Below are 13,778 nucleotides of genomic sequence, written 5' to 3' on the forward strand. Positions count from 1 at the left end.
GGGAATAAATGTCTGCATTTCAGAGCACAGTGTGATCTCCTGCACAACCCTCCATCTCCTCAGGTGAGCCAATTATCATATGGGGTTTTGCCTGTATGTTGCCGTATTAAAAGAAAGCTGAGAACTATAAGAGGAGAGGGAGGAGGGCAAATATTACAAGGAGGTGACACGTAAAAGGGTACGGACGGCCGCTGCAGGGCTTGTTTAGAGCCCGTTTATGAGTCATGGGCTATTAATCGTATTGTTTACAGTATTGTAGCAGCTACTGGCTTCGAGCAGCCCAGGGGAAAGACAGAGATGAGCCAGGCTCCCCTTGCAGGCTAGAGCTGTGGTAAACACACAGGGAGAACACACAAGAAAATCCTTCTTCCCGGACATGTTACTGCTGGTTATACCAGCACTTTCAATTTACTAGCAATTGTAAAACTTAACAACTAGCTTTAATTTATGAGGAAATGCCTTAACATGCTGCAGCCGTGTCTGTGTGTGAGTAATGAACAAGGTAAAATATAGTACAACTCCCCAGTTCCTGCTGCTCGCCTGTTGGTAGAGTTGATTTGTCTCAGTGTTTGGGACTCCAAGTTGAAAGATTCATCTGTCACCCACAGGGTTCTTCCTATGTGTCTTCCTCAATCTTGTTTCCACTGCTGGAAGACCCACCCACGCACATAACACATTACAAACACACCAGGGACTCTGACGCAGTCTCTACTTGAACCCAAAAGCCAGCATTTGATGTTTAGAACATACATCACTTAGCGTAACAGAAGAGAGGAAGCTCATTTTTAAATTGTTTTTCGCATTGTCGTGGAATTACACGGCAACAAGAAAATTATATTTTACACTTGTTTGAGCCACGAATGCCAAAAGAGTCTGTGCTCAAACACAAGCAGGTCATCGGGCTTATTAACCTGACGGGTTTTGTTTGATATCCTCCATCTCAATGCTCTCCGATTGGCTTCCAGTTTCAAGCAACTCTCATCCACAGCCATCGAGGCTTTTACATTTTTTTCCCCCCTTTTACAGAAGTATGTCGGGAATTTCTTTAAGCACTCAGTCAAAACAACTGCCTCTCCACTAAAAACACGCCAGACAAGGTGCTCCCACTTCAGCCTAGGGAGACATTTCCGAGGGCTTTAGGACTTGTAGACCGTCTCCACAATATTGCAGGAGCCCGAGTGTGAAATAAAAGTAAATGGGCAGACTGCAGAAGGTGACATATATCTTTGTCTTTCTGACGGCATGGGGACAGAGCGTGGACTGAGACAAGCAAAGCAAGCACAACAGGGCCTTTGATATAGAAACCACCGTACTCAAATGAATCTTTCAGCAGGTCAGCTCTCTAACATATACTCTCAAACCCGACACAGACTATTGTATTTAAATATTTAAAATGCAAATATCTTTTTGTTTAACGGTGCCATTTATTCCTTGAGCATGTTTACTGTTGTTCATTAAAGTTTAAAGGTTGTGCAATAAAAGATAACGGTGGCCTTGCAATATTTTTTCCGCCCTCACCCTCTCGGATAACACAGACAGACTCGGACTGCAAACATATGGCCAATTTTTCAGTTTCCTGTCTGTCATTTTCACTTCTTTCTGCAATTTATTCAATCAATTCTGAAATAGATTCAACAAAGACAACCCTGAATCTATGTAATCATGTTTAATTACAGAATTTCAGGGATCATCAACTCTGGAATTACCTGCTGAAGAGAAGCAGGCAGGCTAGTTTTGTATCATTTCAATAACAGAAAATAAATGAAACACTGCAGACTTCATTTAACATATTTCTGCACCTGTTTTTGTTTTTCCAGAGCATGCCGTGTATCAACACTGGCTTCATATTTCATTTAAGTTATAATTTATATATTATAATATTAATATAATATATTTTATAAAACTGGATCTGCAATTTGTTTTTGAAATTTTATATATATATATATATATATAGCCAGCAAATAATATCAGCTGCTGTTATAGCTGATATTATTTGCTGGCTTGAAAAAAAATAAAACATAGCCCCACAAACTTTAAGATCCTTATAATATTTTAAATTTGCCAATACATTTGAACAAGGACAGATTTTAGCCTTGATAAATGCAGTTTTCTGTATTAATAAAGTGATTTTAGGAGGTTTTTTCAATCTGAAATTAATCAATGTTGGAAACAGGCACTGGCTTTAGATAATCTGACCTACAGGGTACCAGATGTGGAGGGGCTGGACCAGGCCTGTGACCTTTGACAGGTGTTCCACAGCCCTGTGACCTTAATTCCATTTGTCCTAGTGCCAAAGGAATAAATGCCAACGAAGGGGAATGACATTTACCCTGGGATAACCACGCTCATGCGGAAACACACACCTGAAGCACTCACAGCGGAAAGCAGATGTTAACTTTTCTACAAACTGCTCCACTCCCTTTACCGTGGCGATGAAACATCAATTTCCATCACCTTAAGAGGTGGATGATAAACCTGATACACACAGTCATTGCTCAGAGCCATCTTTAATATGCTCATGGCTTAGAGAGCAGAATAAAACAGATAAAGACTGGAAAATCAACCTGCTGGCCAGGAACAGCACCGACAAGGACAAGACGAAGTGCTGCACTGCAAGCCACTCCACACACAATTGTGGAATAGCAAAACAGTGTGCAAACAAACACAAACGCTCCAGGTTTTTAGCTGCACCAATATAACAGTCAACACAGGAGACCACAGCATCCCTTTGAAAGATAGATACGCCTACAGTTCTTTAAATTAAATAGTCAATATAACTGAGATACCAAAGTAGAGCTTACAGGAGGATAACTTTTCTTTAAATTTCTTTTAAAGCGTTTTCAACTTAAACAAAAAAACAGCAGATTCAGTGGAAGCAAATTTCAGCATGAAATTGGTAATTCCCTTTGAGATACTGTAGTACCACATAAAATTAACCCATGACTGTCCTCATCTAGACAACAGAAGGACTCAGTTAAAGAAGTGTAACAGTTATTGGACCTATACTAAGTACAACTATATTCCTGTAGGGTGGTGAGCCCAAATCCTTCATTAAGAGGAGGATAATGAATGATTCTGCCTGGCTCTCTGTCTTCTAGCTGCTAACAAGCAAAATATAAACCCTACTTGTTGTAGTTTTGAATAATTCTGTGCATTGTGTGGGTTCATTAGATTGAAATTAATCCTCTCTTCCTGTTTGATGACACATCAAATTTAATCTCATGCAGGAAAGTGTGAATAATATATCCAGGGGTTTTTTCCTACATATAACAAATTCACAGACATTTTTGTTTATTAAATGGCCAGGCCAGAAACAAGCCGGTTAAATCACCAGGATAAATAAATAAAAAAAACAACTCATATACTGAGACCATCTCATCACTATTTCTGGGGCAGGGAGGCCAACTAAAATGTGATTTGTACACCACACGGACACTTCAAGATATTTGGTGTATCGCACAGTGTGGGTTCAATATGGCGTTTAATCACTTTATTCATATTCATAAAGTTCTCACTGAGGCAATTCTCTGTGGGACTTTCCTGTTAATCTCTGGAATTTGAGAATCAACAAATAAATTAATCAAATGTGGTTAATTTAGTGTGTAGACATAAGCAATGCACATGTCTCTAATTTTGCTTCCACTGAGCATATGAAACTGTTATTAACTGAGATCTGCATCGGCAGATTCCACTGAAACAAGCCTTCATCCGTCACAGTCGCCAAACCGAACATGTCACACACCTGGGGTTTCCTCTCAGGGCGGCGTGATGCAAAGCATTGAACCCGTTGTTGTTGGTGATGGTGACGTCAGCACCCGCCTCCAGCAGCACTGACAGCATATCATCTCTCTTCTTACTAATGGCATCGTGAAGAGGTGTGTCACCCTCTGAATCCTGAAGGGGAAACCTTATGTTAAGGACTGCTGTTTAAATAAGGTAATTACAAGTCAGGTCTGCAATGACCCCTCAAGTGTTACAATGTACTTCAAAAGCAGCTTATTCTATTCAAATTTATTTATATAGCACCACATCACAACAATAGTCGCCTCAAGGCACTTTTTATGGTAAGTAAATACCCTAAATTAATACAGAAAAAACACCAACAATCAGACAACTCCTATCAAGCACTTGGCAACAGTGGGAAGGAAAAACTCCCTTTTTGACAGGTAGAAAGCCCTGCGTACCATCTGTGAACGCCACACTGTTGCTGTTTTGTTGTATACAATGTGGAAATTTCTGTAGGACGTCCTGCGCCTTTATTGAAGTCTTTCGCACAACACTCAAGCCACTTTGTAACTTAATATTTATACCTTTGCTCCCTTATTGTGTGTTTTTTATTGTATGCTTTGACACAGTATTTGCTTTTTATCCTCTTGTTTTGTCATTTATATATCTTTTTATATATCTTTCACAGCAGCACCCACAGTTTAGTTATACATGTACAATGACAAATTCGGGGGAAGTAAGCAACTAAGCTATGCCATGAAGTATTTTCTTAAAGGTAAATAAGTCAAGCGATACATACCTGAAGGCTAGGGTGGCAGCCGAAGTCCAAAAGGGTTTTAACCACCTGTAGATGGCCTTTGTTGACAGCTATGTGTAATGGAGTCTGCCTTCGTTTGTTCCTGGCATTCAGGTCTGCACCGCCCCTGTGCAGCACTTCAATGACAGAGCCTTCATCACCAAAAGCTGCGTGGTGCACTGCTCGGTCTCCATCTTTATCCTGGGAACAGTGACACATCCAAATAATGACTCAGTGTTGTGTGAAATCTGGTGCGAAATGCAATATAAAAGAAAGCTGAGATGCGTTTGTGATAAGAAGTAACACACATCAGAGACAGGTTATTTTTTCTAATTAGACAAACCTCAGCCTCCAGGTCCACATTGTGTTTAAGAAGCAGCTTTAGGACATCCACGTGACCGTTCTGACTGGCTGCCTGCATAGCGGTGTGTCCAGCACACTGCCCGTTCACCTGGAAAAACACATCAAGAGTCACTCAGAATACGGCCGCGTGTCAGCGTGCTGTTTAATGTTTAGATCTGCCAAACATATGGTGATGAGACTGGTGAGGGTGTGTTTTAAATATTTGGATGTTGTACATGTGCATCCACAGTTGTGTGAGCAAGTTTCATCACCAACTGCAGCACTGCAAAAACTCAGAGCATAAATATTAATGTGAACTCCTTTGGGAGTCTCGAGACGTCTCTTGTCCTGGCAGCCAAATCACTTGGCCAGCCTCAGTGTGCTCAGCTTTAAGCAAATAATTCCACTGAAAGGCAACGGGGCATCTGGCCAGCACTCACCAATGACACACACACACACTCATTCAGTCTCCCTTTCTCTAAAGTGAAGACGGCATGGCAGACTGACGTAATCTTTTCTCTAGACCTATAGAAGGCACAGATTTCTGTCCTCCTGCCTGAGTCAGAACAAAATCTACAACCGTGTGGGGTTTGTAGATCTCCACTTGATTCTGAGAGTGAATCAGGCTCTGTGCTGCAGTGCACACCAGTGCTCATTGGTGCCTCCTTTGGGCCCAGCCTTAATGCCTTTCAGATTGAGAGAGGTGCAGGGGTGGGAGGATCTTTGAGAGGTTTCCTGGGAGACTCTCCTCAATATAGCCTCCTCAATATACTGAGAGAAGAGCAGAGCACAGCCAGGGGTATTCCAGCTCCAATTATAAATGTACCTATATCTTCTGCATAGGTTTAATGGTAGAATCATTCATCAAAAAGTCATCTAGAACTTCAACAGTTCCTTATATCAAAACATCAAAATGCTGGAGCACTCACATCCACATCGGGTCTCTTAAGAATGTCCTCCACTTTGGCCAAGTCTCCATTGGCTGCTGCCTTGACCAGCTCCTCATTGATGTCCCCAGACTCTTGTGTCTCAAATAGTTTCTTCAATAACTGAGACAGGCGTTCTGGACAAACGAGCGGAAAACATCAGAGATTGATCGCATGTAGGTGCCAGATAACAGAAAGCAATGAAGCAACGAGGACAAAAAACTAAAAATGATGCTCTCTCTGAGTTAGCGGTGCATGTTCGCACATACCTCCAGAGGCGTTGCTGACAGCGGAGCCGGAAGGGGCGATCTTGGTGACGGCAGCAGGGTTGTACGTCCAAGATGTCCCACAAACCTCGACCTTAAGGTCACTGTCAGAGTAGATCTGCTGCACACGGCCTACCTTCCCCAGGGTCTGTTTAGAAATGTTGTGACAAACTCATTAGTATATGAAGGCTTATTGTCTTTGGGCTACGTCCTGTGTAACACAGTCTGTAAGTGGCAGAGGACAGATGAAGAGGGACTGCAGTGAGGAAAGTAGAGCTGCGAGGGAAAGGATAATGTGGAAAGTACAGCAGCTCAAAAAGCCAGCATCCTACACAGAGCAGCTTATTATAAAATAAAACACTGACAGAAAAAAAACAAGGTATGAGAGATGTTTGAGCAATGTTCTTATTATTCAGAGTGTACTCACTTGCACAAGAAAAAAGATGGATATAAAAGAAAGACCCTTCTACTTGCTAGACCATTTTTCATCTATACAGGCAATTTGGAGAGGACAGAGTATAACGCATTCCAATTTTGAATTATATCATCTCGATCCCGGCTATAAGGGAAAGAGGCACTTTGAGTGTGTTGAGCCGGGTCTGGGGCTGTCCTGGAGGATGTCATCAATAACGGGGACTGCTGCAGCAGAAGCGGCAGCAGGCGGCAAACAGCCATGGTTAGTGATCAAAGCTACAACCCATCTCAGAGTTTTAAGGCTCATTAGCTGCTGAGGGGGGCCAGTTTGGCAGGGACAAGTGGCATATTGGAGTAGACTGGCGTTACATAACCCACGGCATGCTGGGCAGCGATGAATAAACTTCATAATACGGGAAGAATAAAGTCATGTTAAGACTGAGAGAAGATTTTTTAAAAGAACTGGCAGCAAAGCATCCATAGATTTTACACAATGCTGCGTGTAAAGTCTTGTAGTAACTAAGACAAATGTAGCTACAATGAATAATTTCATTACATGTCCCTCTTTGTAGAAAAATTTTATTTATCTATACACATTTATTAAATAAATTGAATTTTTTTCCCCCAGCAAATCCTTAACCATAAATAATCGATTTAAACATGTCCACATTTATTTCCTGTTTCTATTAATGTAACAGCCTCAACGTGACTGTGAGTGCGGTCAACTCTGCACAAATCAGTGTGAAAATCTATTAAACTCTTACAGGCAGCATCGCCTCAGCCCATTCTCCATGGCCTCTTTGTAGTAACTTGATGCGGTCAATGTCGTAGCAGATCTGGACCAGGTCTCCCACATGGAACTGGGAAGTGCCTCCCTCTGCACCAGCTGCGACTTCGCCACTGCGCACTACGTTAGCCTTTGTCAGCACTGCTGGGTTGAACGTCCATCTGAGGGCAGAGAGAGCGATGCATTCAAGCAACACCGACTAGCTCCCCTAAACTGTGATAGCTGATGTGAGGTATAGAATTTGAGCAAGCTACGCTGGAGCAATAAATAATAAGGCACCGATAAATGGGCAAAATGGGGCATTTCTTCTGAATTAATGCAAGCATTTCTCCCCAGACGTGAATGTAAGAGCATAAAGTGTTGTGTTTGATTTCTGACACAAAGCTTGCAAAAAAAAAAAAGGGCAAACTTTTTTTTTTGCTTTGGTGAAACAAAAATGGTGCATGAATTGTCTAGCTAGGAACTTTAATTTACAACATTATTTAATTTGGATTTATTTCAACAACATAATTCTAGGCAATATTAATGAATGCAAAAAAACCTATAGTAAAAAAAATTGCTGTTGTTGACTTTGCTTTTTTAAAATCAGTCAGAACTCATTCAAAGATGGTATGTGAAGCAAGGAAGTATCACTCTGTAACAAGCTTCTTTCAGCTACTCCCTTACCCACAAGGGATAGTCACAGTGGATGTATCTGCATATTGAATTTAGCCCACATTTTACACCGGATGCCCTTCCTGATGCAACCCCTCTGAGGGTCTGTTCCTCTTGTTCGTGTGTTAGGCAAACGTGTTACAGAGTGATATAAGCCTCACTGTGCAATTAAACTGCAAAAAAAAAAAAAAAAAAAAAAAAAAAAAGCAGAGAAAGCGCATCTATACCTCCAACAGAGCAGAAGTCTGAAAGGTCTTCTCCCCAGTAATTATCTTCACAGCATTTGAATAATTTAAGCTCATCAACGTAATAAAAATAAAGTGGGAGCTAAATTTAGACCGCTTTTACATTACTGGTCCACATGCCCAATATTAAACGACTCCCAAAAGAACTTGATCGAGGTATATCTATGATCACTATCAAAGAGCATGTTGAGAACATTTAATAAACACTAGAAGCGACAAAGTGCTTTTACATTCACAGAAAATCCACTTTAATTATGCATTTCACTAGAAATTGACTGCTAATTTATTGAGAGTCTCTTCTCTCGAGTGTTAAAAAGCATAATTACATCCTACGGTGAAGATGTGCTGAGAAGTGTTTTGCTGCTTCTGAATGACCTTAAGTGGAAGGGGTTATCTAAAACTAAGAAATATGGTTTTTAGTAGTCAAATACTAAAAAATAAGTAAATCAATTATTCCGAGCCTCCATGTCAAGCGCTGCACCTGTTCCCGCTGGGGTACTGAACCACAATGTCGTGATCCTCATCAATGCCGCACACTGTGCCGGTGGTGGTGAGCGTCTCAAACATGCCGTCAGTCCACCCTCCGTGTCCATGCTGGAGGGACTGTACAATCTCGAGATCCAGATCAATGTTTACCAGGTCCCCAATCTGAAGGCCACCAGGATTTCTGTTGCCATTCTGTTCACCTGAGACGATTAAGGTAACATTAGATTTATTAAAAATGTAATTTGCACGAGTTGCCCTGAAGAGAGGCAGCACTGCAGAGTGATTGTATATACTACACATCAAAATTTGCTGCAGTTTTAAACCCAGAAAGACAATTTATTCCATGAGTACCTGAACACTGTAACTGCATGACCTGAGTCTATACCTGGTTTTGGAGCCATGTGACTATGTAGTGCTGACATCTAGTGGCCACACAGACTTTACTACAAGAAAAACTCCTCGAATGTCCTTGAATTCACTGCACCAGCATGCTAGGTGAACAAATTGGTGCAATAACGACGCAGACACATATCACCGGCTTGCTTACCTAAAACCGGACAGTGGTCTCTGTAAAATGTCCCTCCTTTGGCATCCTGGACACATTTGAGGTCCGACTAAATGGGGAAAAAAAGATGGAACGGGTTACATAAGGTAATTCCATTAGAGGGGAATAGTGATGGATAATGACACTGAGAATTTATGCACTTTAGTTGCAGAAGCACATCAGTTGCCTACAATACCCACAATATCAGTGCCCTAAGCAACTTGGTATATGGCAGGAAACTGAAACACTATACTGCTACACGGAGAAAGCATCATATCATTTGTGATGACTCAGATGTGCAGCCACTGTAGCAGAGTTAGAGGGCAGAGATCATCATAAGACAGTGCAAACGCTCCTCTGAACTGATGGATCGCCAAAGTCATGACTGCAACACGTCTCAGTAAATTAATAACTGTCTCTTGGACTGCATGCAGCCAGCGGGATGTGTTTGATCTTATAGTACTGTGCACATGAAGCAGGCATCGCAACAGAGGAAACGCTTTGGTCTCTCACGCTGCGTTTGGAAAATACAGTAAGCTGCAATTCTTTTTTATTCCTTTGCAGGATTTATCCGATCTTCATAAAATAAAGCCGAAATAAAACCGTCAATACGGGGGGTCTAATCCATGATTTACTTAATCCAAAGGCAGATGCCACCTACCTTCCTTTCAATCTATTAGAATAACAAAGGACAAATCTGTTATGCAACTGAGAAACCCGATTGGCCGCTTTCATAAAAAGGAAGAGGCAGTCTGCACCAATGAAGGACATGCTTTTCATCTGGAACGCGTGTGTAGCTGAGCCCACGACATCCCCAGGAGAATGTCCCCCCTTTCTAAAGTTGACCGCCATGTTCACCCTGTCCCCTTATAAAGCAGAAGGAACAGATTGCCTTTATCATGCAGATACCTCCCCCTTCCAGCTGCCTGGACAATAGCGCCGTACTCACGCTGGCTGCGTGGCTCTCACAAAGGCCTGGCAGTAAAAGAAAGAGCCTCAGCTCCACGGTTAGATACAAAAGCCAACTGACAGCTGATCTTTTGTGTGAATCCGTCTGTGTGAGAAGGTTAGTGAGCATGAGGTTCATACTAGAAGTTTGCTCACCATTCCCTCAAAGCCAACTCTGTACAGGTTCTTGGCCCCGTTGTCCCACAGTACGTAGGCAGCGCTGTGAGGGCTGGCCGCACTCCAGTCCTGGATCTCTGTTACCTGTAGAGAGAGGAGGGAGGAGATGAGAAACAGCAGAGGACACATTAAAAGCAGGGTGTTTTAATCTGAATTACATGAAAATAAAACAGCAAACATACAAGGAATATACTGCAAAGGTTTGTAAAACACCAAAGCTCTTCTCTGGGTGTTGGCTCCCTTTTGCTCAGTTCTTTGTCAAGATGAGTCCACACTGCTTTAATAATATGGAGGTCCAGGCTCTGAGGAGGCCCATCCATTACTGAAAGTGTTCCTCTGAGCGTTTTTCTAAGCAAGTATGTTTTTGCTGCTGAAAAATGAAGCCATTGCCAATATGTTGCTTTGCAGATGGTAGTGCACAGTGGGTTGAAAGAGAGTCCCAAACCTTGACAGAGCCTCCACCATGTTTTACAGACGGCTGACGACTTGAACCAAAGACTTAAAATTTGGATTCATAACTCCATGAGATCTGTTCCCTCTGATTTGCAATCTAGTTATTGTTTAATTTGGCATACCTCAGCCTTTTCTTCCTGTTTCCCTTACTTAAGAATGGCTTCTTGACAGCCACCCTTCCAATGAGATCATTTCTGATGAGGCTTCAGTAAAGTGTATCAACTGAACGGTAATGTGAATCTCCCCAAGACTCTTGCACAGTACTACGTTGTTTCACATTCTCTGCAAGTTGTCCAGTTACTGAGTTTTTAAAGGAAAGTTTATTCCCTAAACACTAAGAAATATTAGGGGTGGGACTAATCAAGCACAAACCCAATTAGGCGTTGATGTGTGGGGTCACAATTAGATTATGTTTTAGTTCTCCCTGAATTTGCATTTTCACAGTCAATGCTAAACCTTTTATTGTTTCCACAGTTATTTATACCTGTGCAATCTCCAAGGATATTTTAATGAAAAAAAAAAAAAAACAAATAGTGTTTGTTTAAAAAGAAAGAAAAAATAGGCGTCGTTTAGACAAAGTGCACGTTTATAAAAAACACGAGAGGTTTTAACTAAAAAAAAAATCAAGTATCATGTTTTGTTGCTTTTCTTATTGGAGTTATTTATTTTTAAATCTCTATAAATCCCTGAGCATCAGTACACAGATATTAAAGCACCATTACACAGTTGTAACAAAGTGTCATCTGACACCATGTCCCAAGTTCCAACTTGCTTCTTTTTACACACTTTGGAAACATACAAGAAACTGCCTTACAAAGACACTCCCACCACTACCAGACCCTTGTTTATACAGAGATATAAAAAAACCAAAACATTTATTTTTACATGATAAATATAATAACGCCTAGTGCTATTCGTTCCCAGAGAGAAGGCTGTTCTTGTTCTTGTGGTGATGCACTATTAAAATATTAATAAACTCCAAGTAGCTGGCTGCGCTAAACTTCTCAGTGTGTGGATCCAAGTTTTATAATTAGAGGGGAGTGAGTGGAAATCAGTCAGGCTATTCTTGACTAGCTTGTAGGTCCAGTGTAATGATAAAACTATCACTAAAGACCCCGACAGCGCCTTTAGAGATCCTTTTTTTGATTTAGTATTCACTGGATTAAACCATCAATAATGCTATACATATACATTTGTTATGAGAACATGACTTTTAGCTGTAAGCTAACTAAAATGATGCGTTACAGGCATAAAAAATTTAAAAAAGCAATAAGCTATGAATATTGGACTTCAAAATCCATTCTGCTTTGAAAGAAATAAGGATTTTTACAAGACAATTCTCTCCTCATCAGAAGCAGCTCAGAGCTTTCATATCGCCGAAGAGATGCTGTGGAGGAATAAATTATTTCTTTAATTAAAGGCTGTGCCTTAAGTAAATACAGAAAACAAACTATTAAATTATGTTCAGCCCCCTTCCAGTGTTAATTGATTAATGGGCCTTAGGAGGTAATATTCATGCTAACCTAACAGAATATCTAAGCTGGAGGACATGTAATAGTGGTTTTCTGGAGAGCATACTGCTTACAGCATCATAAAACTGTAATGAGATATGCCATTAAATAACACAGCAAAATGAAGTCTTAAAATGCCTAGAGGGACTCTTAAATTGAATACTCTGGGGACTGGACCAGAGTCAAAATACACGCACTTTACAGCACAGCAAGAGCATAAATCTAAATAGACTGGGCTAAACAAATTCAACCTCATCAGACATCGCATTACTTTCTAATGACATATTTAAGGCTAGAATAACCTGCAGCGAAGAAAAAGTGTTTATAATCACAGAAAAGATGAACAGGAATCAGCAGCGTGAACCTAAGGGGAGGAAAACAGGCGCTTCAGTGACGCACACAAGGTCCTGTGTGGAGGACCTGACAACTAAATTGAAGGGTAAAGTTGGATTTTTGTATAGAAACAAATCCTGTTTCTCATTTTCTACTCATGAAGACAACTGTACAATTATGTCTGCTCTTGATTATGGCCGTATTGTGCACATCCACGCCTCTTCCTCCCCCTGTGGTTACCACAACAGGCCCGCACAACATGCAGAAAACCTGCGATGTGAGATAACACCAACACGACTTCTGATAAAAAACATTCGGAAAAATGCTGAAGGGATACATGTAGATGTGCACTGCTCAAAAAAACATTAAGGGAACACCCAGTCATCACATTGTAGCGAATGGAGTTTTAAACATGGCAGATATATAATACTCTTTCCTTAACCCTGCTCACTTATTTCTCTTTAGCTTTGCTTTTAGTTTACTTGTAACATCAGGTAGGATGAGAGAACACCTGCAGCACAGGTAGTCCAGCTCTTTCAGGATATCTCATCCAAAAGTGCTGTAACAATACTCCCATTACATGGGGGGAACTGGACCGGGCTCTGGAAGGGCATGAACCCAGCAACAGAACCTGTATTGGCTTGGTTGTGTGAGGAGAAACAGAAGAAGCACTGCCAGCGTGCTACAAAATGATCTCCAGCAGGTTATTCACATGCATGTTTGTGACCAAGTGACGCAAATACATAACGTCGGGACATATGAAGGTGTCCCAGCATCCTTGGGACACCTTAGTGCTCACAGGCCCATGCTGTGCAACTCAACTGGCATTCACCAGAGAATATCAGAACTGACAGGTCCACCACAGGCACCCAGTTCTCCCTACAGATGAGATCAGGTTTACACCGAGCACATGTGACCGGCATTAAAGAGTCTGGAGACACCCAGGCAAATGTTACACTGGCCTGCAACATCATCCAGTATGACCGGTTTGGCAGTGGGTCAGTGACAGGCAGGTTCCACAGATCTCCATATGTAAGCTAACGGTACCCTGACTGCTGTTACACACCAGGATAAAATTCTCAGACCTGCTGTCACACCTTATGCTGGTGCAGTGAGCTTTGGTTTCATCTTGGTTCAAGTCAGTTCTTATGGAAAATGCAGCTAAATCTT

At 41.4% G+C, this 13,778-nt stretch overlaps 1 protein-coding gene across 7 annotated transcripts in view; it reads right to left on the bottom strand.

Annotated features, from left to right (window-relative positions):
* The window catches only part of mib1 (MIB E3 ubiquitin protein ligase 1), a 57,240-nt gene that overhangs the window by 36,267 nt on the left and 7,195 nt on the right, over positions 1-13,778 (bottom strand). For all 7 annotated transcript variants that reach the window (XM_006792112.3, XM_035908384.2, XM_035908382.2 and 4 more), the window contains 9 exons: positions 10,291-10,395; positions 9,190-9,256; positions 8,638-8,842; positions 7,235-7,418; positions 6,060-6,204; positions 5,794-5,927; positions 4,866-4,973; positions 4,526-4,723; positions 3,743-3,894 (listed from right to left, as the gene is read on the bottom strand). In XM_006792112.3, coding sequence (XP_006792175.1) covers positions 3,743-3,894; positions 4,526-4,723; positions 4,866-4,973; positions 5,794-5,927; positions 6,060-6,204; positions 7,235-7,418; positions 8,638-8,842; positions 9,190-9,256; positions 10,291-10,395 — 1,298 coding nt within the window. The remainder of the gene's footprint in view (positions 1-3,742; positions 3,895-4,525; positions 4,724-4,865; positions 4,974-5,793; positions 5,928-6,059; positions 6,205-7,234; positions 7,419-8,637; positions 8,843-9,189; positions 9,257-10,290; positions 10,396-13,778) is intronic.

Source organism: Neolamprologus brichardi, chromosome 18, assembly GCF_056152115.1.
Source record: "Neolamprologus brichardi isolate AB-2024 chromosome 18, ASM5615211v1, whole genome shotgun sequence".
NCBI lineage: Eukaryota > Metazoa > Chordata > Actinopteri > Cichliformes > Cichlidae > Neolamprologus > Neolamprologus brichardi.